Below are 27,663 nucleotides of genomic sequence, written 5' to 3' on the forward strand. Positions count from 1 at the left end.
GAGGAGGAGGACGAGGAGGGGCTGAGAGAGCTGGAGCGTGAGAGCAGGGGAGTGGGAGACCAGAGCCCCTGCCAACTTTTTTTTTTTTTTTTTTTCCAAGTTTGAGTCAGAGCGTGGATCGGAACCTCTGGAGGTCTGCTTTGATTTCAGGCCTGGAGAAACAGAGCTGCTTTGTCCTGTCAGAACCTTTGAGCCCGAGACAAGGCGTTCTGTTGGTCCAGGAGCCGTGACCCAGGATGATGGGATTGTTAGCAGATGCTGGCCCACCTCAACTGAGCGCTCTTGTCGGAAACTGGAGACATTTGTTTCCTTCTCATCCCTCTCCCAAACACTGACACCTCCCCACGTGAGACCTGGCGAGGCCGGTCCAGAGACACCAGGCGGTTGCTACAGGAGTGTCCAGCGAACATCCTGAAAAATATATTGCCAGTGTCATCATATATGAGAACTTAAATGGAGTGTTATGTCTTCACTCCAGAGGTGGACCTCCAGGCCTCATCACCATCCAGGGACTGGAGATCATAGTCGCATGCTCCCTCAAAGAGCTTCACCCCGACAGCAGGCTGGACGCCTCATGCCACATTGATGACATGCACAAGATGATACAGTTCAGACTCTTCTTCTCAGAACTGTGACTGACAGAACTGTGTGGAGGAGAGGACATGATGACCTTCCCCTCTCACCCATTCCATCGTGAAGAGTGGCAGAAGATAAGAGAGTGATGCCTGTGGGACTGGAGTCTACCAGCCTTTTCGCCTCTAAAACACAACGCTGAGTCACTTGATATCAAACTGTCACACCACTTTTTACTCCAAGTCCTGAACTGCTCTTTCACAGGAGAATTTCCCCTCCAGAGGATCAATAAAATTCGTCTTGTCCTATTTTCCATGTCAATGGCATGTTATTGTATCGGTTCCATGCTGTATCTGTATTACTCCCAACCATCTACAACTATTACTCCCGTTGGTTACGCGGCTGACCAGCAGGGGGCGCTATTTGCTTTCTAATGAAATACGCACGGAGAACTCCCATTCTCATTTGCTGTTTACGTCAATAAAAAGGAGAAAAGACTGAAAAACAAATATTAAATGTAAATAATATTGACTAATTTAAAGATTTACTGTGGCTTGTACGTAATATAACCTGTTTGAATGAACTGGAAAATGGAGAAGGAGCTTGTCTCGGGCCTCTCCGGGGTCACCTGTCCGGACCCCGGCGGGGTCACGGTCACCAGTCCGCCATCTTGCTGCGAGTTCTCAGGTGTCGGGCGGGATCAGGAATGAGTAGCTGCAGGGAGGATGAGGAGTGTCACACCCTTCACATCCCGCAAGTCCTGACTCAGGAGTCAAGTTTGACGAAATCTCAGCCAAAGAACTGAGGACAGAATTTCACAATAAACTATTAGTAGTAGTCATGGTAGTATTCACTTTTATGTATTCATAAATATGCCTAAATATTTATGGTAATTGTCTATGCACAGCGGAGTACTTAACTTTAAAAAGTATTTCTTTCTCTACCTACTTTTACTGGCTGTTTACTAACCCAAAAGAGTTGTGAGAATGACACTCAAAGTCATGACAAAGTGTGATGCCAAATACTTGCTTCAGTATTATGGAGATTATTATTATTATTATTCCATTTAGTGCCAAATGTTCTAACCATCTCAATTATAATTATAAGTATTGGACAATATCATATATGTTTTGCTTCTTTATCTAGCTCATTTGCTGCATTTATGGTTTTACTGTTATTTATGGTTGTATGTTCTGTCCTCTAATTTCATTTTCAACCTTTTTTTTCTGATTGACTGAGTTTGACTGCCGCTTTGTAATCTAAACACGTATTTCTGACAGCGACTTCCTTTCTGCAGGTGTCTTATTGTGAAAGGTCGCGCCAGAACCGACAGGTGTGGTAACAGCTAACTTTTCAGCAAGTTCGAGAAGCGGTTCTGAGTTGCACTGAGGTTGTTCGGAGGTTCTGACGGTCGCAAAAGGTCCCGGGTGCCACAGAACATCAGGAGCCAGAAGGTACTAAAGTTCTTTTCATTATAAACTAAAATAAAATTAAGCTTTACATTTTTGCCAGTGCGCATGTGCGACCTGAGTTTAATCTAAACTTCGCTAAACGTTGACTGGTTAAAAAAAGGAAATATTCATTTAGAACTGAATTTCTGCGCGATTTGCAAACGTAAATTCTTGGTCTGTTAGCGAACGTGAGCATTTTTTGTCGTTTAATAGTGTTAAAACGACATTATTGGTGCTCTTAACCGAATGTTTCTTATTCGTTTTATTAGCAATTTTTTTTTTACAGCGTCATCATCTCAGCCATTTTGTTGCAATGTTTTCAGTGTTATAACTGTCTTGCTATTGTTGTTGTTAATTTAATTCATTGCATTATTCTGGCAACAAATATTTTCGAAAAAATGTCGTTCCGGCTCAAGAAGAGGTTCTGGTTTGAGTCTCGTACTGATGCCAAGTTCCAGCTTGTGAATGAATTGAATCCAGTCGTCTGAACTCAACGATGCCCCCACCTGGTTCGGAGAGCAATCTCAAGCCAAATGTCAGCTCAAATTTAGAGGTTTTCACCATCATTCTTTCCGTTTTTCCCTGTGATTGATTTCTGAATGTCACAGGCCCAAACTGACAGCCCCACATTGTTCCAACTGGGCCTCCGGATCATGAAAATTAGAACGGGATCGTTGTCATGGCGACGACTTTCACGGTCCAAGCATGCTTCTTTGTTGGACATGAAAAACTGTAAACTGCAGACGGAGCTGTTTCTACAAATAGCCCGTTTTCTCTCCACTGAGCCAGAGATCGTAACTTTTAACCAAACCGCACATCCCCAGACGTTTAAATTCATCTGACATTGAGGAAAAAACTCTCAAGTATAACTGTCGGTGGGCCTTTGTGCGGGCTCAGCGGGAGGTTGAAGGTTCCAATCCAGTTTTTATGTAGCTCATATAAAGCTGTTATAAATGGATCATCTCGTGAATGGACCCAAATAGATCAGAACCAAAGCATTGGCCTGGGTTCTGTGCCGCTGGTGGTTAACCCAGAACATGCATGTTCACACAAACATGCTGCAATGTGCTGTCTCATGAGTTAGTTTTAATGTGGTCTGTGCTCAGGTTGGACTAAGGATGCGGGTCCAGGTCTGGTCCAGTCTCAGCCGGCTCTGCTGCCTCTGCTTGATGGTGCAGGTCGTCCAAGGACAATGTAAGTGAACAACACAGCGCTGGCTGAGACTCAAATGCCGCGTTAGCTGAAGTCGAGGTCCTTCTCCTGGAGCACGACAAAGATGGAGTTTGGCAAAGACATCGAAATTACCTCTCTGTAGAAAGAAATATCATTGTGCCTGAGCAACACAGTCTTAGATAAATATTGAATATCTATTTGTTAACTGTTGCTGTGAATCAAGCAGCATTATTGTGTGTCAAGTGTTTATACGTGCAAAACAGGAAGTCCATATTTCTGATTTATTCTCCAATATTCTTAAAAATATACCACCTAACATAGAATTACTAGGTAGTCACTCTTTTGTAATCATTAAGAAACACAAACTTTGTATGAGTAAATGGTTAAAGGAGTGAAAATATCAATTCCGCAATATTCACAACACTTTGATAATCCAGCTCTTAATATAATTTTTTGGGGGGGAAAATAAATAAATGATATATTAAAATGAAACAAATATTTTGGTTGCGTTGGAAGTAAAATATAGCATTAAAAGATATAGAATTAAAAGCACTTTGGTCCTCGTGTTTTCAACAGTGAGCTGCATGAAAATTATGCTTTCAGGACAAGAATAATAATTACTTTGTCACAGTAAACAAAAATGGAAATGTTGTTTTTAATTGAATAGTTGTGACATTTGTCCTTTAAATTGTGAGTAATATTGCGTGATTTTTCTTTTTTTAATTATCTAGAGCAACGTATCACAATATCGTGATGCATATCGGATCGTGACCCAGGTATTTTATCGTGAGTTTCTTGTCGACAGTCATCCCTATTGGGGTTAGGTCTTCAGTTGTGGAGCCATAAATCACTGGTCAATTTATTTCTACTTCAGTCCAACACCTGAAGAATGGTGGAGCGTGCAGACAAGACCCCGGAGGTCCTCGTCATTCCAGAGAAGATTAGGTCTATGTTGGAAAGTTCAGCTGTCGTTCAGAAATGTCTCATTTCAACAAACTCTCTTTGTGTTAAATGATGGTAGTTTCACCAGTGGAAGGAGCGACACAGTTCTGAAGTAGAATGCGCGTGGTTGCTCCGTCAATGAGTGAAAGTGGAAGGATGTTAACGTAGATTCAGTTTTTCATTGTCCCATCGAAAGTGCTAGTGTTCACTGAGCTGGGCAGCAAAACCAGATGACTGCTGTGCATCAGGAGCAATGGAAACACAATTATTCATCATCAAAATCATCATGCTCAAGGAAGCAGAGGCATTTGCTGGAGGAGTTTCTCATGAAGATGGTCTTGGAACATACGTCTATAAAGAAACATCATGTCATGTGACTGGAGTCAAATCGAATCAAAACTTAAAACAACTTATTGTATCCTTTATTCTTTTATAATTTATTTTGGATTATTTTCTGTACATTCATATTTATTAATAATGTTTTTGAGTACTCAAATTCAAAATGGTTTGTTTGTGTTGTCTGGTTAGACGGATAGAATAATGAATTCACATTTATTATTTTTTTAATGATATTTCATAACTGTATTTCTTACTTGTGTTTTTGTTTTAAAAAACAGTGAAAAAGTAAAATTTACGCCAAAAAGTAAGAGATGAAATCTAATCAGATTAAAACAAAACAGCATGTATATCTTAAAAAAATACATAATTTATACATTTCAAAAGTGACATTTGAGGTGGGAACTCCAGACTGATGTGACCTTAGCCGACCTCCAATTTTCCTCTTGACCTGTGTCCCAAGGGTCAGACTACTTAGCTGCGTCTGACCAGTCAACTCAAGAAGCATAAATAAAACCGTCACTGTTTGCAGTGCAAACACATCACCTGTGTTCGGGTGCCGCCTGTAAACATCCTGTGGATGAACAAGTAAAGACATTAACTTCAAGTGAACAACATTTTTGTTTGCGTTCCAGTGTTGCCGCCCAAAAGGTTCCGTGCCAAAGTCATGAGTCCAACTCAGCTGCTGGTGTCGTGGAAAGAACCAAGAGGAGAGTTTGAGAGCTACAGAGTCGTCTACACCACAGAAGCAGGTACAGCAGACCGTCTTGAGAAACAAATGTCAGTGGTCAGGTGCAGATGCAATTCCTGTGTGCCGTGTTCGAGTTACGAAACGAGTCCAAGTTCAGGGTCGAGGTTTTTATTTACAGTTACAGTTGGAGCTGTTAAATAGCCACTTCAGTCTCCTTGTATCTTCTCTTATCTCCTACTCGTCCATCATCATCCTGCGGCCTTACGTGTCGTCTTCATTCCTGTTTGATTTGCTGCCGTTTCTTAGGTCACATCTCTGTCCTTCTCTGGATGCAGACACTGGAGAAATGACTCTGAGTTTCAGGTTGTTTACACAAGTCATTCCGATCCTACCGTGTCTCCTGATGTCCTTCAGAGCATCAGGTCGACTCTGTGAACTCTGGTAGATGATCATGTTCAGTCCTGTCGGATCATGCGACAGGACCGCATCCTGCTCCAGCTTCAGTCCATGTCGCTGTCAGTAATTACAGAAAAAGTCTCCAGCATAACCAAGCGCGTGGGAAGGAGGGACCAAATTACAGAGCCCACCTTGATTCATCCCTTCACAGGAACTGTAGAGTTACGGCGCCAAAAATGTCAGAAATGCAGTCGCAGGTTTGTCCTGAGGCGGAAGATCTTTTTATGTGGCTTCTCACCTGAGCCTGGGACCACACACCCCGCCTGCCCGGGCTGGGGGCTTTCTGCTGGAATTCCAAATCACATATGAAAGTGTCTTCTCTTGTCTCATGAGCATCTACAGACTGTCTCACCAACTCTCATCTCCGTCGGCCATCCTCAAAAGTCCTTAACTCTTCCTCCTGTCATGGTCTGATCACATCAGTGTCTCTTTGTCCTGGAATTTGTCCGTGTTATTGTCTCCTGGGAGCATCATCATGGTGTCCCGCCTCATTCTTATACAGTCTTCATCTCTCACCACCTGATCTCCTCTCTTTTTTTATCCTGTAGTGATTCTCCTTGGTCCCATCATCTGTATTGTGCCTCTTCATCATCTCTTCATGTGTCTGCTCATCATTTCTGCATCGTCTATGATCTCATGTCTCCTCCTCCTCATCGCCTTATGTCTCATGTTGTTTCCTTGTCCACTTGACCGTGTCATGTTGTGTTGACCATTCATCTCCTTGTGTCGGGTCATGTCATCACGTCTCATCGTGGTCACCTTCCCTCTCCCCTTTCTCTGCCTCCGTCTCTCCCATCATGCTCACTTAATCCTCCCTTTCACCGTCCTCTCCCTCCTCACCATCCTCCTCCGTAGCATCGCAACGCAACAATGGAACCGGGCATGGACACAAGCCGACAAGTTCCAACAGATTTGTAGCCCCTGAACTGTTTTTTCTTGAACTTCATTGATGATCGTGTTGCTACAGTTTAAGTCAACGTAACTCCTCAGAAGTGTATCGTATGAAGAAAGGTCAAACACCGTCTGAAAGAAGAGAAATGGGGCTTTGCATTAACCTATCAGTCATCATGGTTAGTCCCCAGCACTTCTCCTCTGGGGCCACCCAAGCAGAGGGCAGATTCACCAGCGAACAAACTAGTGAAACAGAGCGGTGTTGCTGCGCCAGTTTGCATTTAGCAGATATATGAATGTTGTTTACACTTAAAATGACTTGGAAAACGGTTTTATTTTATGGTGAGTGTCACTGAAAACCATGCTGTGATGGTCATTGACACTGAGACCACCAGGCTGCTCAAACCTGACTGACTGGCTGAAAAAACAAATACCTTTATTGTTGTGAATATGTGTAGACATTCAAAGTTTGGATTCATCATCTCGGTTTGCTTATTCATACCATTCTAGAGTTGCTACCATGTTGACGACCACACTGAAATTTCCAGATTCCCATTGAAATTGTTATCAAACTTTCAAAAACTCACTGGGATGTAGATAACTGGCTCATGAATATGTCATATACGTCGTGTGTTCCAAGCAAACACCATCCTCACCTTCATCAACCCATTCATCACCGTTATTGTCATCACTGTCGCCCTCACCTTTGTCTATCTAATCTTCATTCGCACCATCAGCTTAACTCCCAACACCATCATCATCCACGCCGTCATCAGTCCTTTTCTCTCTCACCATTGTCCCTTTTCCTCCTGCAGACGGGCAGCAGACAGAGTTGGAGGTGTCGAAGGAAGACGCTAAGCTGCTCATCGACAACTTTGACGCCTCTGTGGATTACGACTTTTACATTTTCACGACTGGCGGCGGTGAGGAGAGCAAACCACTCCACGCCAAAGTGGAAGGTGAGAGTTCTCAGGTGCAGCTATCTTCATGACTGGAAGTTTGAGCGACAAGTGTGTGTGTGTGTGTGTGTGTGTGTGTGTGTGTGTGTGTGTGTGTGTGTGTGTGTGTGTGTGTGTGTGTGATAGCGTGTAAATGACATGCACTCTCACACCTCCTGTCACACATATATACCCTCACATGCAACCAGGCAACCACACAAACATGTATCACACGAAGAAAGATGACGGTCATTATCTGATTTGAGATCTGTTTTCAATAAAAATCTCAGCTCAGCGACCTGGTGTGGAGCGGGTCGAGCCACAGGAGGGACAAGATGGCGGCACCGCCCCAGAGAACAACGAGATTGTTGAAGGTAGTCGAATCACAACTTTTGTTTTTGTTAAAAAAAATATTGTGTTACGTTATTCTCCATAAATTATGAGTAATTGTTAGTCGTTATTGATTAATGTTTCCTTATCTTTAAGCTTATTTTTTTATTATAATGTGATATAATACATATTAAATGGTCAACTTTTTTCTATCTTTTTTATTTATCATCATTTTATGACGATTTTTTTTTTTCAGTTCTGGGTGTCTTGCCGTCTCACCAAGTACAAAAGTCATTGGCTCGTAACTTTGGTACCGTTTTTTTCAGTTCCTCACAACTTCCTCACAACTGCTCTCTCTCTGGAACGCCGGCGTTCCCGGCGGCTGCTCCATGTCTGCACTTGCTGAATTCCTCAGTCAGCTCCTCACGCTGCTGGTGATTGACAGCTAGAAAAGTTCTATATCCTGCTGCTGGAGGACTTAGGTTTGGGACCGGTGCAAGGCCCTGTGACATCTAGTGGTCAACTAGTGCAGGTCACGTGAACTATTCTTCCAGCGACATGCAAAACAGAAGTGCAGACAACATCACACACACGGACACCCCAGTCGTGTTTTCATCTATGAAGCTGATAATGCAGTTCCATCTACTTCCAGGGTGTGGCAATAACACGCTATTATGGAGCTTATAAATCATTTATGTTTCACTAATCTAGTTTCAATATTGCAATTTGTCTTTTGAGCTCGACTGGGCAATCTTAAGTGACGCGACTGACGTCGGGATTCTCTGCTCAGAAGAGCAGCCAAGCCGGAGGAGTTATTGAAATCGCAAACGTGAACGTGTTTTTGATGATGGCAACGTGCAGCTGAGTCTTAATGATAGACCTCCTATGGCTTCCATCTGACTCCAGAACTAGTTCAGTGAATGATTTGCTAGGAACGTGAGCTTGACATGATCTAGCATCGTGCAACATCATTCTAATGTTAAACCTGAATGTGAAGCACAGCTTATTATTTTGAAAAAATGGACATCATCATTTCGGGTCCTGACACTTTCCCTTTCATTATTGTCAGACTGCACCTATTTCAGTTGCAACATTATGTGCCTGTAGGGGGCGTGTTCTGCGGGAATCACATCGCGTTCCTTGTTTTCTCTTCAGACCATCTTCATGTCGCGTTTCGACCCAATAGTTCTAGTTAGAAAACCTGAACAAGTTGGGTTTGGATAGTTCTGGAACCTTCTGTACTTGGTCCACTTCACCTGCTGCTGAACCTTCATCAGGATTCTCCCTCACATTCCAGCAGCAGGTACTGACCTGCTCCGGTTCACCAGGATCTCAATATCATGTCCTGATCCAGATAGTTGAGGGGGCGGGGCTTCTTGATCCCACCTGACTTACATCATCGCTGCTCACCAAATTCCTCAGCACAGCAGTTTCCCCATTTTAACTCTTTGGCATCTCAAAACCGAGTCACCCTCTGGTTCTGGGCTCCGATTTTTTTGAAAGCTTGAACTGCTGCAGTGCATTTTGGGACGTGTCGGTCAATGGGAGTGTTTTCACTCTGGAACATTATGTAATGTTGCGTAATTATTAGGTAGCGTAGAAGGAGCCACGGGCCTTAAATTTGAGATGCCTGGTTGAGTAGATCATGTGGAAGGTGTGGCTTTCGTGAAGGTCAGGTTGAAGATTGTTTGGAAGATTATGTGAAGGTCAGGTTGAAGATTGTTTGGAAGATTATGTGAAGGTCAGGTTGAAGATTGTTTGCAAGATTATGTTGAGGTCAGGTTGAAGTTCATGCTGTAAGTTTGGTGGTGGTTCATAAAAGATCAACAATTTGTTGAGGTTTGTGTCGACTACTGTTGGGAACGGTTGTGTTCTGGTGTCTTCATCCCTCCCAATGGTGAACCTTGATTTCATTCAGAATAACTCATCTGCCCTCACCTTCATGTTTACATGTCTTGAGGGATGATGACATGCTAATGAGTGAGTTGCCTACTCACAAACAAACTCCACTTGTGCGGCGGCGTGTGTCTTCCAGTTGGAGAAATTTCTGGAATCTTCAGGTGAAAAGTTACTGGACTCAGAGGCAGTATAACCTTTGACCTCCCGTTGTGTAAATTAGCTACGCTCAAGTAAAACTGTCAGCGAGGCGCCTCCAGGCACATTAGCTCACCTGAGGCAGAGCTGGTGAACCCCCTCCTCCCCCACCACGCCCCATTACCTCCACTAAACTTCAACTTTCACCCACAGCTGACCTGAAAGTCACACCAACCATAAACAGGTTACTCACAGTCTTACTGTTTGTGGTCAATTGATATATAATGTCTCTATTTTTTTATATGAAATCACAATTAATGGAATTCTTAGGAGTGTTGAATTCTCCATTCTCAATGATTCAACATTGATGTAATGAAAATGCAAAAAATCAGCTGGTAGTACTGGACACACGGAAAATGCCAAAACAAAGATGGCGGGGAACAAGATTCTAGCCCCATCTTTCCTAAAGGATAGAGTTTGGCGTCGCTCAGAGTTTTACGGAATCATCCAGGAACACCAAGCTGGACAAACCAAACCGTGTGCAAACGTTGCTAGTACTAATGCTGTGTTCCAGTTACCTTGGAAGTTGGAAGTCTGAGCTGGGAAAGATCTCACTGCTGAGTTCAGTGCGTTCCTGTTATCGAGGTCAGAAAAGAAGATGGCGGTGCCCACAAAAACTATTCTTAAGCGTGCGTTGTCCGAATGTAAGCAATTTCCTGATAAATATCTGAATCAATTCGTGCCCCAAAAATCGGGATTAAGTTGTAAGAGACTCCTTATTTGATTATTTCTGAAAAATATTGACAACACCCCACTTTCTTCGATTATTAGTGTTAGTAGCAGTAGTCGTAGTATAGAGCACCTTAAAGAGGCAGGTCACCGTGTTGCATTTGGATTATAAATAACTGTCCAGAGAAGTTCAGGTTAAGTATCCTTTATTTGCCCCACAGTGTTGCCATGGCATTTTGCCAAACTTCCTCATATAAACTGAGATAAACTTCTAAAGCAGCTTGTGTCTCTCAGAGCTCCATATGTCTTCGGTACGAGCCCAGATGTGATGTTTGCTTTCCAAGTTCTGTAGTTTTGTTTTTGGACCTTTAATGAGCTTGTTCTGCGGTCGAAAGCTTTGGCTCTGTGGTGACGCTTTTATGGATCTATTCTGGAGGAAACCAGGGCTCAAAACTGCTGCTGTGAAATTTCACTTGTCCAACGACTTGTAGTCGTATTGCCATCTGTCGTGTAGGCGAATCTTCACTACTGCATGTAAGACATTCACCAGCCAGAGTGGAGAGGCTGACTTCAGGTTGCAAAGAGTGAACAGTCAGAGATGATTTTTTTCTGCTGTGTTTATTTTTTCATTATAAATAAAGATTTGTGAGGTGCAGCAGCTTTGTTTTGGCTCCTGGTTGGTTGTCTCGGCTTGCTGACATGATTCAGTGCTTGTGAACACATCTTTCCTTCCAACCATCTGGTATGTGAAACAACAACAGAATGATTGGCATCATGCCGCCTTCCCTGACTCAACCTTCGCAGCCGCATGGATCACTGCTACGCAACACCTGACTGGAGCACAGGCGTCCTTCGGCTGCGCTGGTGTCTTGACCTGAGGACATGCAGCACTGGCTTCTCTCAGCCCAGCGCAGGGCTCGGAAACCTCTGTTTTAAAGTGGGTTACTGCGGCGCTACAGAGACTGTGCCCATTTATGGTTATTAATGAGTGAACACGCAAAGGCGTTCATGTCCGATCATGAAGGCCATTACTAGCATTAATGTCTATCATCGTATCTGCTCTGTGTGTGTGTGTGTGTGTGTGTGTGTGTGTGTGTGTGTGTGTCAGAGGGTTTGAATTCCAACAGTGTACAGGCTTGTGCTGTTATACACTTTCACTTCCTATCATTGGTGAATGAAACGCAGGATTGCAGGATCGCACACACACACACACCACGTCTGTAGAGCATGCCAGGACTTGATGCAATGATCCATATTAAGGTTTTTAAAAACGTGGAATTTGGACAAGACGAACAACAGCGCTCCCCAGTGGCGGCTTCCAGTCAACGCTCTCTCAGTGGTGGCTTTAGAGTTTGTGTTTGAAACAAACTACCCTTACTTTCTAAGAATTTATAATCCTACTTGATCCGAATTTTGTTGTTCCGCTGCTGGTTTTTATGAGGAAGTGGCTTCATGTTTGGTTGGAACTATGGACCATGTGGGTTTGAAGTACAAATGTTTGACTGCACTTGAATTCTTGTCTTTAAAATCATTCCTGTTCTTGTTATTTTCCACAGCCGAAGAGTCCTTTGTGTGCCAGACCACAGCCATCGCTGACATTGTCATCCTGGTGGACGGGTCCTGGAGCATCGGCCGCATCAACTTCAGACTGGTCCGGACTTTTCTGGAGAACCTGGTGAAGGCCTTCAACGTGGAGCTGGATCAGACCAGGATAGGTCTGTTCTTCTCTTAACAAGAAAATATACTTAAAGACCAGGGAAAACAACTGTGTGCGTGTGTGCATTCAGGTCTGGCCCAGTACAGCGGAGATCCTCGGATCGAGTGGCATCTCAACACCCACGGTACTAAAGACACGGTCATCGACGCTGTCAAGAATTTGCCGTACAAAGGAGGAAACACATTGACCGGTGAACAAGTGAAATCATTACATAAGCATGCGGTTGCAGCTGATGATTCAGATCTGTGTGATGTGCAAATTTATAAATATGTAAAATAATTGCAATCCTCAGCCTCACCACTAGAGGTCGTCCTGACTTACCCTGTGGTGTCTGCAGGTTTGGCGCTGACGTTCATCCAGGAGAACAGCTTCAAGTCCGAATCTGGATCCAGAAGTGGAATTCCCAAAATAGGAATCTTGATCACTGATGGGAAGTCACAAGATGACGTCATCCCACCGGCACAGAGCCTGAAAGATTCTGGGGTCGAGCTGTTCGCCATCGGTATGTTGTACCTGTGCTTTGCCTGAGGAGGGCGCCGTTTGATAACAGATTTGCAAAAAGAAACCTGAATTTAGGGACATTTTGAAACGTGAAAATTAAAGCTGTATTTTAAAATAGACAGGTTATTCAGTCAAAATCCACACAATTGGATTCAATTCAAGTTTCTTGAGGTTAAATTTAGCATCATGGTAATTTGTGTAATTATGATTTCATTTCAAAATAATTAAATTGCTTCACTTGTCAACATTCTCCAGTACTTTTTATGGTGTTTCAGAACACAATAAATTCAGATCCAAGCTACAAATAATTGCTGTGGGTTCTTTATATCTTTTGCTGTTGCCAGTTTTACGATATCTACCTCTCATGTTTCAGTGGAGCTTTGTTTGAAGAACACTTGGCTTGTCCTCGTGCAGGTGTGAAAAACGCTGATGAGAATGAGCTGCGTGCGATCGCGTCTCCCCCCGAGGAGACTCATGTCTACAACGTCGCCGACTTCAACGTCATGAGCGACATCGTGGACGGACTCACTCGAACCGTGTGTGAGCGAGTCCAGTACCTTTGGACCAACCAGGACAGAGATAGGTCGGCCGTCGCCCCTCCTCCCAGCCCAGTGGCCCCCCCTCTCAACCTGCTGACCTCTGACATCACAGCTCGCAGCTTCCGTGTCTCCTGGACGCATCCTCCCAGCCGAGTAGAGAAGTACAGAGTGGTCTACTACCCGTCCAACGGGGGGCAACCTGACGAGAAGGTGGGTGGCTTTGAGATGAAGAAACCGAACCTGAGGCCCTGATGTCATTTTCCTTTCCAGGTCGTGAACGGAGCTGAGAACAGCGTGGAGCTGAACTTTCTCAACTCTCTCACTGAGTACCAAGTGGCTGTGTTTGCCATCTATAGCAGCTCGGCCAGTGAAGCCCTGAGAGGGAGCGCCACCACCTGTACGTTTTCAGAACTGATCCACTAATATATTGTAGCTCCAGTCAAAGCTGGAAAACAAGCAAACACGTTCAAAACTGACCTTAAAAAGTGTAGCAGGTGCTTCGTCTTGCCTTTTTTTGGGATTAAACACTCAAATACTGATACAGTATTAACGCTCAGAATGTCAAATTTTCTACATGATACTTTTATAAAAAAACTAAAGAAAACAAGTTTTTCTCCAGATAATGGGACTGAGTTGTTTATCTGCCTTGGACGTGTTCATTGTTTTTATTTAGATCAATTTGGAATTTTCTTTTTATCTTGACTTCCCCCTTGGACTCTTGAAGGACAGACAACAAAACCTTTTTATATGAGCTGCACAAGTACTTTGTTTTGTAATCCTTTTGCCATTATTGCTGAGTCATTATCTTAAAATCAGTTGGTACAGTGCACCTAAACAAAGTCAAGATATTGGCCTAGTGTCAATGTGTGTAATAACTATTTGTGGTATTTTAAAAGAGACAGTGAAGAAACTGGAACTAATAGGGTTCATATAATATATAACTTGTGCCAGAGGGTTAAAGGTCATGCATGGATTAGGTTGGGCTGGAAGTGCAGCTAGTTGTGGGAGTTGCCTCCTCTCTTGAATTCACTGATCACATAGAAGGTGTTTTTCTTTATTTCACCACACAGTGGCGCTGCCCACCGTCAACGAGCTGGATCTGTTCGATGTCACCCACAGCACAATGAGAGTCCGCTGGAGGACAGCAGTAGGGGCGTCCGGGTACATGATCCTCTATGCCCCCCTGACAGAGGACGACCCTGATGGTGAAAAGGAGGTAGGTCAAGAAACAAAGTCCTGCTGAGTCAGAGGAGCGTGTGTCAAACACTCAAAGTCACTCACCTTTGACCTGCTCTGTGTTTAGAGGTCACACTGTGTCTGAAGGTGAGGTGATGACCTTGAGATGAAGTGGACTCTGATGACTCTAAAAGAGTTATTGTGTTACTAAATTCAGTCACACCTTTGTGTGTGTCAAATTGTATACCTACAGTTGTGAGGAACAATTTTTGGAAACGCACCTCCTTGTGCGGAACTTGTGCTATTTGTGTCAACCTTTTGCCAGTTCCATGAGGTTAAGTCTCAATTTGAGGCTTAAAACTTCAAAATAACTGGGTCATTACAAGTGGGTTGAAGTTTGGGTCAGGGTGAGAGGCTGGGGAAAGGGTTATGGCAGCGAGAGGTCCCCACAAGGATAACAATACCAGTATGCGTTTTTAGGGGGATACTTTTGTATTGTACTTCGTCGGGACCAATTCTTATCCTTGTGAGGACTGTATGACTTTGTGGGGACATTTGGCTGGACCCCATGCGGTTAAGTCTCAGTGTTCAGTTATTATTGGGTAAAGAGTAAAGTTTAGAGTTGCCATTTGTTTTGGATGGTTAGGTTTAGGGGCAGAGGCTGGGGAAAGGTTTGTGTCATTGAGAGGTCCCCACAAAACGTAAAAAAAGCCTCTGTTTGTAGGTGAAAGTGGACAGCTCTGTGAACGAGGTGGAACTTGAAGGTCTCACCCCGCTCACTGAGTACACTGTGACGGTGTACGCTCTGTACGGAGAGGAAGCAAGTGACCCCATGACCAGCCAGCAGACCACCTGTGAGTCTCGCACTGCTGCACACACCGTGCATGGTCATACACACAAACGCTCAACACTTATGCTGATCTAAATATTCTCTGACACACACACACTCATTCCTGCATAAAACAGAGGCATTCAAGGACACAAACAAGGGCATAAGAAGAGCGTTGCCAGCATCATGAGTTTCAGTCTGATTTTGGAAGTTGTGTCAGTACCTGAGGGGAAACAGTGACGTGTTTCTTTCGCCACAGTGCCCTTGGTCCCAGCAAGGAACCTGCGCTTCTCTAACGTGGACCACAGTTCCGCCCGACTGAGCTGGGACGCAGCCTCGAGGAACGTGATTGGCTATCGCGTCATGTACGTGCGCACCGACGGGGTGGAGACCACTGAGGTGAGTTCACCTGGCTTCTCGCAGAGCTGCGTCCTTCTCTGACCAGCGATCATGTGACCTCAGGTGGACACCGGCCCCGTGACCACCTGGTCGCTCACAAACCTGACGGCGCTGACCGAGTACACAGTGGGCGTTTTTGCCGTCTACAATGAGGGGCAGGCTGACCCAGTGACCGACAGCTTCACCACACGTAAGTCCACCTCGCGCTAAATCCAGATCAAACAATCCCTGACCACTGGTTGGCACCTTCAGAGACGGCTCCAGAGCCGGTGGGCCTACGGACCAGCCGCGTCTCTACTAACAGCTTCCAAGTGTCGTGGCAGCACCCAGCCAAGGATGTGGTTCTGTATCGACTCATCTGGACCCCGACAGACGGAGGGGACAGCCAGGAGGTTGGTTCCAGCCTGGAGCTCGCACAGAACCATTTGAATACTCAACATTTGTCCACAGGTTCTGGTGGACGGGACCGTCAACAGTTTCCTGGTGAAAGGCCTGCGGTCGTCCACCGAGTATGAAGTTCTCCTTGCGGCAATATACAATAACGACGTGGAGAGTGACGAGGTCATCGTGGTGGAATCCACTGGTACTTTTTCTGCTTTTTACTGTTTAGCTGCCTTCTGTTTTGTAAATTAACCAGATGCCCTCGAACAATTTATGAAATATGGAAAACATCTGCATTTGAAGCCAAAAAATAAATCCCAAAAAGAAAGTTTGGCAGGAAATGTGACCTTGTTGGCTTTGACAAAATTATCTTGGCAAATATTAAATAAAAATGCATTTTAATAAAAAGCAATTTCCTCAGGGGCACCACAAATATTTTATTAGTTGTTATGAAAAATGCTCTTGTTGCTTCACGTCTGTGTTTTTGAAATAATTATCTTGCTTTTGGTGATTCTCAGTCGACAGAGTGACGACCGTCGCACCCACGACGGTCATCATCACAGGTGAGACCGGCTCCCTCTCGTAACACGTAAGTTCCCGCTCTGACCGACTCTGTCTTTCAGCTCCTCGTGACCCAGTGGCGGGACTGAGGATCGACGAGGAGACCACCTCCAGCCTGCAGGTGTCATGGCGGCCGATCCCCTCCTGGAACCTTCAGCACTTTCACCTGAGCTACGCGAGCACTAGTGGCGGCCGGGCCCCGGAGTCGGTGAGAGTGACAGCTCAGCTAACCATCGTGTCGGAGCAGAAATGATTTCATAGTGATCCAATGTGTCCAGATGATCGTGCCACCGGGGCAGAGCAGTCTCATCCTGCAGCCGCTGCTGTCTGACACAGAGTACCACGTGACGGTTACTCCTGTTTATCTGGAAGGAGAAGGAGCTAGCGCCAAAATGTCGGGAAGAACACGTTAGTCTTTGATGCTTATCTTTTCTATATCATTTAACCTCTATGTGCATCATCGAAACTAGAATAGTTTTTTCTTCTACACCTATTTATAAACATTCCTCTGAAACCACAGTCATTCAGTGACGATTCCTCTGTCAGTTCCTCTTTCTGCGCCGAGAAACCTCCGAGTGTCGGAGGAGTGGTACAACCGTTTCCGGATCAGTTGGGACGTCCCACCTGCTCCCACCATGGGCTACCGGGTGGTTTACCAGCCAGTTTCTGGTGAGTGAACCAAAACAGCAGCTTGTACCGGTCTAGTTCTGGTCCATCTGAGTGCCCACCTCCCTGCAGCTCCGGGCCCAGCGCTGGAGACTTTTGTGGGCGAAGACATCAACACCATGCTGATCGTCAACCTGCTCAGTGGAACCGACTACAGCGTGAAGGTCATCGCCTCTTACACCACTGGTTCCAGCGACCCACTCACGGGACGAGCCAAAACCTGTGAGTGCCCCACTCTGAAGTTTGGGGGAAAATAAAAAAAAAAAACTGTTGTAAACAAGTGACCAGCAGGGGGCTGTCTTGATCCATGCTCCCTGTAGATCTTTAGCGTGACTCACCAGTTTCTCTCTGCAGTGTTTCTGGGCGTTAACAACCTGAGTAGCTACCAGGTGAGGACCAGCGCTCTGTGCGTCCAGTGGCAGCCGCACCGACACGCTTCAACCTACAGAGTCGCTATTGAGTCACTGCTGAGTGAGTCTATATTTCAAGTTTAAACCACACTGTAACAACAACCTTCTGAAACTTAAGTCATAGTTTGTAACATTTTCTTTACACTAAATTGAGAGGATTCAAGGAAGTTGAGGATGATGTCATTGCATTCTGTTTTCGGTGACAGACGGTCAGAAACAGGAGGTGAAGCTGGGTGGAGGAACCAGCCGTCACTGTTTCAGCAAACTGAAACCGGACAGCCGATACAAGGTCAGCGTGGTGGCCCAGCTCCCGGACGGTACCGAGGGTCCAGCCATGACTGTGGTGGAGAAAACACGTGCGTACTCGCGTGATATCTTCCCAGAACAAGATGCTTTACTGACCCGAGGACAGTTGTGACGATTATTAAACGTTGTGTGTGCCACTTCAGTTCCTGCTCCGACTCCGCCTCCAACGAGACCACCAACCACGACCCCGTTACCCACCATCCCTGCTGCTAAAGAAGGTGGGTCTCGTCGTCTCAGCTGGCCTCTGAGTGTGGCGACTCACTTGTTCTGTGTGCAGTGTGTAGAGCAGCGAAAGCGGACCTGGTGTTCCTGGTCGATGGGTCCTGGAGCATCGGAGACGACAACTTCCTGAAGATCATCAACTTCCTGTACAGCACCACCGGCGCACTGGACCAAATCGGCCCGGGTGGAACTCAGGTCAGCACATCGCATTTCTTTTTATTTTCTCAGTCTTTGTGCGACTGTTTCTTTAGTGTAAAGTGGACGTTTCAGCCACGAGTCCTCTGATCCGATGGTTCTGTGCTTGACAGGTGGCGATGGCTCAGTTCAGTGACGACGCTCGCACTGAGTTCAAGTTGAATTCCTACAGCGATAAACAGCAGCTGCTCGACGCAATCACTCGGATCTCCTACAAGGGAGGGAACACCAAGACTGGTAAGTCCGTTCTCTCCCTGAGAGTGACCCAGCAGGCCTGAGGATCAGTCTCAGATGTGAACAAGCAAGAGACCCATAGGTGTCTAAGAACATTCCAAGTATCTCATCAGACTCATCAGTCTCATCAGACCTTCCTCTTTTGGGAAACATGGTGCATTTATCATTACAAAAAACACTGCTGCACTTAAATCAAATTTTCATGTGACTGTGATTTTGACTGTGACGATTCAGCCGTCCTGATCATGGGTGATACACCTGCTTTTACAGGGCAACAAGTGACCAAATTTAGAGACAGGATAACTAGCATAACAAGTAAAACTCTGGCCTACTCTCACACAAAACGCAACAGTTCCACAGTGTCTGACTGAGATCTGTCAACCACTGACACATGACTCGCCCCATCTCTGAAGACAATGTGTGGTGAATGCAAACATGCTGGTTGAACAGTTGCGTTTTATGTAGATATTGATCATGCAGCCCTAACAACAAGAACAGTTCTGACCTCAGTAGCTGTGTTCTGATCCAAAATAGGAGCGGCAATTCGGCACGTGAAGGAAAAGATCTTCACAGTTGAGGGTGGAGTCCGGAGAGGGATCCCCAATGTTTTGGTGGTGCTGACGGACGGACGCTCACAGGATGATGTCACCAAGGTCTCCCAGGAGATGCAGGTGGAAGGTCAGTCACTTTTTAGAACTCCAGCTTCTTTACCTCTTTATGAGTTCGGCGTTTGCATTGTCCACTCGTGTGGACGTGTAACCACCTGCTTGTAAAATGTATAATGTATAAAAAAATACATTTCCGGACTATAGGCTGCTACTTTTTTCGTGTTTTGAAACCTGCAGCTTATCCAACGACTCAGCTAATATATGGATTTTCACAGTCTAAAGAGCGTCATGCTGCCAAAATATTGAGCCTTGTTACATCAAACCGATGAAATCAAAGCGCTCAAAATACGCTGTTTTGGCACGTGTCTGTAGCTCAGCCCACAAAGCCACAGATTTTCCTTCTAAAAAAAGAGGGTGGGGCTTATATTCCAGTGCCGTTTGTAGTCCAGAATTCACTGTATTGTTATTAGTACTTGCAGTCGGAGTTGTCCTTAATAAGACCCAGTGTCACATGTTACTAATCATCTGAGTAATGAGAGTGTCGCTCCTAATTTCAGGTTTCATCGTGTTTGCCATCGGTTTTGCCGACGCTGACTACGGTGAGCTTGTTAGCATCGCTAGCAAACCCAGCGACCGCCACGTCTTCTTCGTCGATGATCTCAACGCCTTTAAGAAGATTGAAGAGAAACTGGTGACGTTTGTGTGTGAAGCTGCAACAGCCAGTGAGTTTCTGAGGCTGTGAGTGGTGACGGCAAGCTAAGGTCCTGACTTGTCTGTGTTTTTCCTATCAGCCTGTCCATCGGTTCGCATGAGTGGCGGCAGCACTCCAGGTGAGTCACTCCAAGAGTGGTTAGACTGGTAGAGTGTCCTGGTTGATTTACGATTTGTCTTGATTTCGTCCAGGTTTCAGGATGATGGAAATGTTTGGTCTGGTGGAGGACCAGTACAGAGCCAGACCTGGAGTCTCTATGGTTCCCGGAACCTTCAATGTTTTCCCCAGTTACCAGCTCCACCCTGATGCTCTGCTCTCACAACCCACCAGGTACTGGTCGACTCATGACTGGGTCCTGCTCTGACTCACCCGGGTCTTCTGTCTGGTTCTGACAGGTATCTCCACCCGGAGGGTCTCCCCTCTGACTTCACCATCTCTCTGTTGTTCCGGCTTCTCCCGGACACCCCGGCTGAACCCTTTGCCCTCTGGGAAATCCTAGACCGCAACAGTGAACCTCTGGTGGGCGTGATCCTGGACAGTGCGTGAAGACCCGGTTCAACTCGGTTCGGCTGTGTGTTGGTGTCGGTCTCTGATGTTTGTGACATCCTACAGACGGAGGGAAGACCCTGACCTTCTTCAACAACGACTACAAGGGCGAGTTCCAGACAGTCACATTCGAAGGTCCAGAGATTCGGAAACTTTTCCATGGAAGTTTCCACAAGGTCTGATGGAACGGCTCCATATTTCCGATGAATCTGTCGAGACATTACTGATTGTTTTGGTGTCAACAAATTATTATTTTTGTTTTAGAGTAGTTTCAATGACTCGCACAGAACAACACCATTTCAAGCCAGTATAACAGACGTCCTTTTTAATGGAGGCCAGCAGGAAGGCAGCAAGACTTGAAACATATCTTCAGAAGCTGAAGAGACACATAACGTAGAGGTGATGTGGTTTGATGATGTCATCTCTTCTGTCGTAGCTCCACATCGCGGTCAGCAAAACCAGCGCCAGCGTTGCCGTCGACTGTCAGAGTGTGGCAGAGAAATCTATCAACGCTGCAGGAAACATCAGCACCGACGGCGTCGAGGTGTTGGGACGCATGGTCCGATCCAGAGGGAACAGGGACAACTCTGCGCCTGTGAGCAACTCAGACACACGTCACTGTGCCAGATGTGACTTGTTTTTCAGATTCTCTCATATCGTTCAATTCCACACAGTCACACAGAGTGTGCTCTGAATAGCATTGATCCAGCGACAGTTTCTATTCATCTTCACAGGCTGCCAGTTGAGCCTCGAGTATTTGTTGTAAGAAACAGAAGGACGAGGAGGACTAACAATGATGTGCTCTTCTCTGTGGTCCAGTTCCAGCTGCAGAACTTTGACATCGTGTGCAGCACCTCTTGGGCCGGCAGAGACAAGTGCTGCGAACTTCCTGGTCTGGTAAGAGGTTTTGCTGGTTCTGCTGGATCTGCGCTCCATTTAACAGCTCAATTGTTTGTGTCAAACAGAGGAAAGAGTCCGAGTGTCCAGCTCTGCCTAAGTCCTGCACCTGCACCCAGGACAGCAAAGGACCTCCTGGTGCTGCTGGACCCCCAGTCAGTCACACACATTGACACACTCTGCTCCGTACACAAAAACAAACTTCAATTCTGGTTCCCTCTGATCTGTCAGGGCGGACCGGGAATCCGGGGAGCCCGAGGAGATCGTGGAGAGCCTGGCCCGGTGGTAAGTCATGTGACTAATTTGGCAGTCAGATAAACAGGGCAAAGGCAGTGATGTTCTTCTGATTCAGGGTGCCTCTGGTCCTGTCGGGGATCCTGGTGTGCCTGGACCTCAAGGAGCACCGGGACCACCCGGACCCACCGGACGCTCCATCATCGGACCACAGGTACAATTCTACCCACTGAATTAGTCAATATTTTAGCCAGCAAGAATGTCCGTTTTAGAGTTTGATTATGTTTGACGTTTGACCTCTAGGGGGCTCCTGGAGAGAGGGGTCAGAAAGGAGAAGCGGGTCAACAAGGACTTCAGGTCAACATCAGAACAATCCAAGAATTTAGATGCCCCAAATAGTTTTTGTTGTGATCAACTGCTGTCATACCTGCTCTCACCTGCAGGGTATCACCGGACGCCCCGGACCAACAGGCAGAGATGGAGGTGTCGGACCCAGAGTGAGTCTGTCAGCATCCACTTTCATGAGCTGCGACAGGAAGCATGTGACCCTGGAATAACCAGCTGCAAATCTCACTGCTCTCTGTTCAGAACGTTCTCTGCTTTTCAGGGGCTACCTGGCAAGGACGGACCGCCCGGCAGACCCGGGTCCACAGGCGTGATTGTGAGTAAAGAGTGAGCATGTTAAGGATTGGGTCAGTCGCTCGGATCCTGGATCCATTTTCAAGGATTCTTCACTGTTTCGCGTGAAGATCTGCAGCTGCCGTGTTGTGTGAGCGTGTTCTGGCACGCTACTGCCCCCTGCTGTCCAGCGGAGCAGTTCATTTCTGATGCTGAAGAACTTGCAGGTTTTGATGTCGTTTCTTTTTTCCTCAGGGGACTCCAGGAGCCCCAGGATCGCCCGGTAACACAGGTCCTGCAGGGAAGCAAGGAGAGCTCGGCCCCCCGGTGAGTCAGACCCCTCCCCTCCCCCCACTGAGGCTGCTGATTGACAGGTAGAACGGCACCATCTCTCTGATGAATGTTCATTAACAGCATCTGCAACAAATCAGTCTGTTGCCATGGCGATCGGTCGATAAAGTGCTTGCCAAAACTAAATTATTGGACTCATAAAGAGAAAAAGGCTTGATGAATGAAGCTGATAAAGATCATCACAGGCTTTTGTTGTGTCGAGCCAAAAAGGAAAAAAATGAAAGAGATGGATGTTCAAGGAAGTGAAAACAGAAGTTGTTCAAATAAAGTCCCCATCACTCCGTCTGACAGTGATGTGCTCCGCAGGGTCCACCAGGAAGCAAAGGAGAGAAAGGAGAACGGGTAAGAAGCTTTGTTGTAACATCAGAGAAATGTTGTAGCTGAGAGACAAGTGAACTGTGTGTGTGTGTGCAGGGTGACCTCCAGTCCACAGCGTCAGTCCAGGCCATCGCCCGCCAGGTGTGCGAGCAGCTGATCCAGAGTCAGTCCACTTCTTCTTTTGTGCCTGGACAGTGGTGCCTGTTTGTCGTCTCACTGTCCCCGTCTGGTGTCCTCAGCCCACTTGGCCCGCTTCAACTCCATCCTTAACCAGGCACCAAGTCCCCCGGTGTCCATCCGCACCGTCCCCGGACCTCCAGGAGAACCAGGTCGCAGTGGTTCCCCAGGGCCACAGGGAGAGCAAGGTCCGCCGGGAAGACCCGGATTCCCGGGTCAGAACGGACTGAACGGACAACCAGGAGAAAGAGGCGAGGAGAAGAGTGGGAGGGAGTGAGAGGCTGCTGGAGAAGCTTTCTAAAGTGCTCTGCATCGACAGGTCAGCCGGGTGAGAAAGGCGAGAAGGGATCGCCGGGTGTTGGAGTGCAGGGACCCCGCGGCCCAGCCGGACCTCCAGGTAGGAATGTAGGAGGGGGATTGGATAAAATAAATATAACAAAACCATGTCTGAATATCATGAAATAAAAATAATATGTTTTATTTGAACTCCAAAGTAGATATGAGTAAAGTGTAAATGAATGTATCGCCATAAAATGTTATTATTGATTTTCAAAGCTGCTCCAACAGGTGCTTTCATGAATAGTTTTTACTGTTGGGGGCAGCATCACTTTCGTAATCATTTTTTCTGTTCAAGAACTTCATAGTTGGTAACACACATTTGCAGCTGTCAAGTCAATTCAGTGACACACTACTGCCACCACACGTGGCAAACGTATTGGCCCAAAGGTGTAAAACCAAAAAACGTCTAGCTGCCCTCTTGGAGGCGCTCATGGCCCAACAATGGGCCCCGGCCCTGTGGTTAGGAATCACTGCTCTAGAGAAGAGAAGATCAGGACACTGACGCCAGAGAAAGAATTCAGGTTTAACTGGCTCCTTTTCTATCTCTGAATGATGCATGGCACAGTGAGGCTGATGTTGTATGTGATGTAAAGTCATTCATTCATTCAGTAACGTCGAGTGGTTGAGATGTTCTCTAGCATCAGTGTCATCTTCTCACCTCAGGTGCCCCTGGGCAAGGCAGACCTGGCAACCAGGGTTCATCTGGGCGACCGGGAAATCCTGGAGCACCCGGTCGGCCCGGAGTGCCTGGTCCTATCGGTCCTGCTGGTCCACCTGGCTACTGCGACCAGAACTCGTGTGTGGGCTACAACGTGGGCGGTAGGTAGTCAGACGTGTGGGTGGTGTGTGTGTGATGTTTCCTCATGACTTTCATTGCTCATGTGCTGAGAAGTGCTGCGTCTCTTTCTGCTTTTACTTACTTTGCTTCCTACTTGCTGAAGCGAGCTGGAAAACACTTGCAAAAGAAGCGATAGATTCGCTCAAGATGTTTTATTGGACTTGTCTCAGCTGCTTGTCTTGCTGCTGACTCTTCCTGAATTAACCGTCTGTTTGTTTCTGGGCGGCCATTTTGCCCCGGGCTTGACTCTGCCTTGCTCGCTGGCTGCTTGACAACGCAGAGTACGGTGATGTCACTGACGCAGGTGCTGTTCCTGCAGTCCAATTGCCGTCAAACGTCTTCCAGAACTACGGAGAAGTGGAGGAGGACGACCCGTACCGGTACTACCAGCCCAACTACCCAGCGCCGCGGCCGGTGGAGCCTGACGACCCCACCGTGTCTCTGGACGACGTGGAGCTGAGGTCGCCCGGCGTTTACCGCCAAGCGCGCAGCCTGGCCGCGGAAGAGGGCGGTCACGAGAGAGGGAAGGGGCGGAGCTAGTTCGCTGAGCCACTCTGTCGGGTTAGCTTGGACTCGGTTCCTCAGGATGGAGTCAAAGGAACTATTTGAAGTTGTCAGTGACAATACTGTTGTTTTTAGCTGGGATTTGTATATTTGTTTGTCTCGGTTTGTTTGTTATATGTGACCATTTTTACCGTTATTTTTTACAAAAATATGCCCGTGCGTAACCACAGAAATGACGTTGACCTCCAGAATCAACCTTTTGTATATTAAGGGGTGCCATCTGTGCCACCTCCTGGGTTGTAAAAACAAAAAAAAATCATCATGAGTGACACAATATTAAACAAAAAAACCAATGATTTCTGAAGTATATTTTAGTTTGGTGTAAAAAAAAAAGATCAACAAATGAAGTTACGTGTTTTTGCTTTCCACTGCGTTTGAATGCAAAAATAAAACAAGCCTTTCCAGAGTGTAAATTTTCCTCATGGGCGCCGCACTTCAAACGCCCTGGCAGATACTCCCTCCCTCCCGTCTGTCTGTGGAAATGTTTACATCACATTAACCTGGAGAGCAGCAGGAGGCGCCGCGCCTTCATCCTCCCGCTCTCTGATCTCGTTGGATTGACAACAAAAGGAAGCTGCTTTACATTTCTGCCACCCTGACGGGTCACATGACGCGCGAGCTCCCCTGGGTAACGTCTTTACCACCGCACTCATGTTATATTAACCTCTGATGTCACTTCCTGTTCGCATTCATCACCTGTGACAGTCGTTAACCCTCTCATGTCACTTCTTGTTTGTACTTGTCTCCAATCACCGTTCCTCACTCTGATTTGGTCACCGCAGTCTCAGCAGAGGCGCCGCTGTTGCGCAACGTTGGGTCTGACTCGCCGCCTGTCACGAACCCTGCTGTTGGAAAGGTGGAAGGTCAAGGTACGGACTTGAGTCTTCTCCAAACACAGCAACACAACTGACACACAAAGGTTGTTTGTTGGCTCTAGAAGCATTTAACACAGCAGACCTTCTGTTCGAGAGATGGAAAATTCATACACTTGATACACAAGGCCACTCAGTGTGAGCAGGGGAGGAAGTAGAGACCAGTGGCAAAATAAAATTGTGTTTACCTTTTCAAAGTAAAGCTATTCATGAGGCGCGTTTCATTGATATTTCCAGAACAAACACAAGCATCAGCGTCACTGGCTCCTCCTGGGAACAATAGGTTTTGTGATCAAAGGAATCTGGACTCGCATGGTGTGATTTCGCCAGCCTTGGTGGAGCACGGACCAGAAACACAGACACACGCTACGCAAACATTTCTGGTGTAAACTGGTCTCCTGGGCCATTCCAATTGCAAGATTATATAACGGCAGTCCATACTCCAAATGGAACCTTTGATGAATCCTTAGTAGAGTAGAAACAGGCTTTTGGGATCTATTTCCTTTTCACTGTAATGACTCACTGAAATGTTTGTACAAAATGGTTTTATCCAATGGTTCACAGACGATAATAAAAGAGTCGTCTTCTTCTTCTTCGTCGTCCAACGTTTCCCATCAGGGGAAAGTCTGCTTTGTTTATTTCATTCCACAAACCTTGTTGTCTTCCTTGCCGTTTTCATGCCTAGAACGTCCACTCCCACCATGTGTTTCTCCTCATAACAAGTCCAAACCACCTGAGTCACTCTGTGTTTCTAATCGTCTTCTTCCTTTGCTCTCCCCATGACAACATCTGAATCTTCATCTCTGCTTCTGTCTACAAACCAGTTCCACCAGTTAAACTTTTCTGACTGATTGTTGCAGCCAAAAATGCCTCATTTTGTTGTTGTTGTTTTTTTTTTTAAATGGCGGTGAAAGTTGCTATAATTTATGGTTCTGGAACAACATGACCAGAAACAAGGACCTTTACAAATGAGCTTGGAAAAAATAGTCTGTTTTTAGCCAAAAAAAAAGCTCCAGGCTGCAATGATTTTAACCAAAAACAGTGCAAAAGAAAAAAAGTGCCAAGAACACACTCACTCAAAATAAATAAATGTAGATGCTAAATACAAATGATGATAAGATAAATCCATCTTTTTATGATGATGTTCTGTGTGTAGTGAGCGTTTTGTATTGGCGGGAAAGAGGCAGGGATCGGACAAAATGTCAACACCTCGCAGAACTCGCAGGGATTGGTTGCAATTGCTGTAAATAGTTGTGATCGCAACATCGCCATCTCCTGAAGCGACTGCTAAACCAAACACCACGGCAGGTCCCGTTCTCTCCAGCTGCCACTCTTCAGTCTCAGATCACCCCTGACAGTCGTCGCCACCCGCTCCACCCTGCCTGCACTCACCTCTTTTCGATCTCTATCCATCACTCTGTATGACTGATCCCAAATATTTGTGCTCATCTCTTCTCACTTCCTCTTCTCCCTGGTCCTCCTGCTTCTCTCTTTCATTCACACACATGTATTCTGTCTTTCTTCTCCTGAGCTTCACTCCTCTTCTCTCCAGCTTCACCTCCAACTCAGCTTCAGCCTCACTTCTCACGATCTCCTCTGGCAGACTGTTCATGATGTCCCTCCGGCAGCACAGCTCACTGTCCTCATACATGTCTTGCGCTACCCTCACACACTTCTCTGATGCTCCTCACCTCCACACAAAAACACCTACAACATAACTCTGTACTCCCCTGCTCAATAATAACTATCATTGTAAGATGGCTAAGCTAAATATGAGGGAGCCATGCGTTGCTTTCCTTCTTTTCTTTCCCCGTCAGGGATCAGTGAACGGGAGCCTCTTGAGTTCCAGCGTCTCCTGAGAACATGAAGTGACACGCGATCCTCAGGAACACAATGTACTTTCCTTTGT

At 46.2% G+C, this 27,663-nt stretch overlaps 1 protein-coding gene and 1 long non-coding RNA gene across 2 annotated transcripts; one reads left to right on the forward strand and one right to left on the reverse strand.

Annotated features, from left to right (window-relative positions):
- Positions 1-1,933: 1,933 nt before the first annotated feature.
- LOC128757615 (collagen alpha-1(XIV) chain-like) lies at positions 1,934-26,221 on the forward strand. The gene is made up of 47 exons (XM_053863047.1): positions 1,934-2,027; positions 3,131-3,218; positions 5,111-5,227; positions 7,329-7,472; positions 7,742-7,825; positions 12,101-12,259; positions 12,332-12,451; positions 12,599-12,763; positions 13,177-13,511; positions 13,572-13,698; positions 14,372-14,517; positions 15,202-15,331; positions 15,566-15,705; positions 15,769-15,895; positions 15,958-16,097; positions 16,156-16,288; positions 16,605-16,649; positions 16,710-16,855; positions 16,926-17,055; positions 17,194-17,316; positions 17,386-17,535; positions 17,668-17,784; positions 17,930-18,079; positions 18,173-18,247; positions 18,307-18,446; positions 18,560-18,683; positions 19,215-19,358; positions 19,846-20,010; positions 20,080-20,118; positions 20,192-20,330; positions 20,396-20,538; positions 20,613-20,722; positions 20,983-21,141; positions 21,366-21,443; positions 21,512-21,598; positions 21,675-21,728; positions 21,796-21,891; positions 21,981-22,034; positions 22,121-22,174; positions 22,285-22,338; positions 22,551-22,622; positions 22,953-22,988; positions 23,061-23,127; positions 23,204-23,392; positions 23,461-23,538; positions 24,144-24,299; positions 24,638-26,221. The coding sequence occupies exons 2-47, from the start codon at positions 3,143-3,145 to the stop codon at positions 24,856-24,858; spliced, it is 5,538 nt and encodes a 1,845-aa protein (XP_053719022.1). The 5' UTR covers positions 1,934-2,027; positions 3,131-3,142; the 3' UTR covers positions 24,859-26,221.
- Positions 14,594-19,522, reverse strand: LOC128757616 (uncharacterized). Its single transcript, XR_008414392.1, has 3 exons — positions 19,186-19,522; positions 18,292-18,657; positions 14,594-14,664 (listed from the first exon to the last, which is right to left on the reverse strand). It is a non-coding gene; the product is annotated as an uncharacterized LOC128757616 (long non-coding RNA).
- Positions 26,222-27,663: the final 1,442 nt, after the last annotated feature.

The sequence above is a fragment of the Synchiropus splendidus genome, chromosome 4 (assembly GCF_027744825.2).
Source record: "Synchiropus splendidus isolate RoL2022-P1 chromosome 4, RoL_Sspl_1.0, whole genome shotgun sequence".
In the NCBI taxonomy this organism is placed as follows: Eukaryota; Metazoa; Chordata; class Actinopteri; order Syngnathiformes; family Callionymidae; genus Synchiropus; species Synchiropus splendidus.

Bases quoted from the DNA above. Each gene is read 5' to 3' on its own strand.
- LOC128757615 (XM_053863047.1), top strand. From the start codon at position 3,143: ATGCGGGTCCAGGTCTGGTCCAGTCTCAGCCGGCTCTGCTGCCTCTGC. The intron at 12,764-13,176 runs GTATGTTGTACC...GTCCTCGTGCAG, and splicing joins GGTCGAGCTGTTCGCCATCG to GTGTGAAAAACGCTGATGAG. The intron at 15,332-15,565 runs GTGAGTCTCGCA...CTTTCGCCACAG, and splicing joins GACCAGCCAGCAGACCACCT to TGCCCTTGGTCCCAGCAAGG.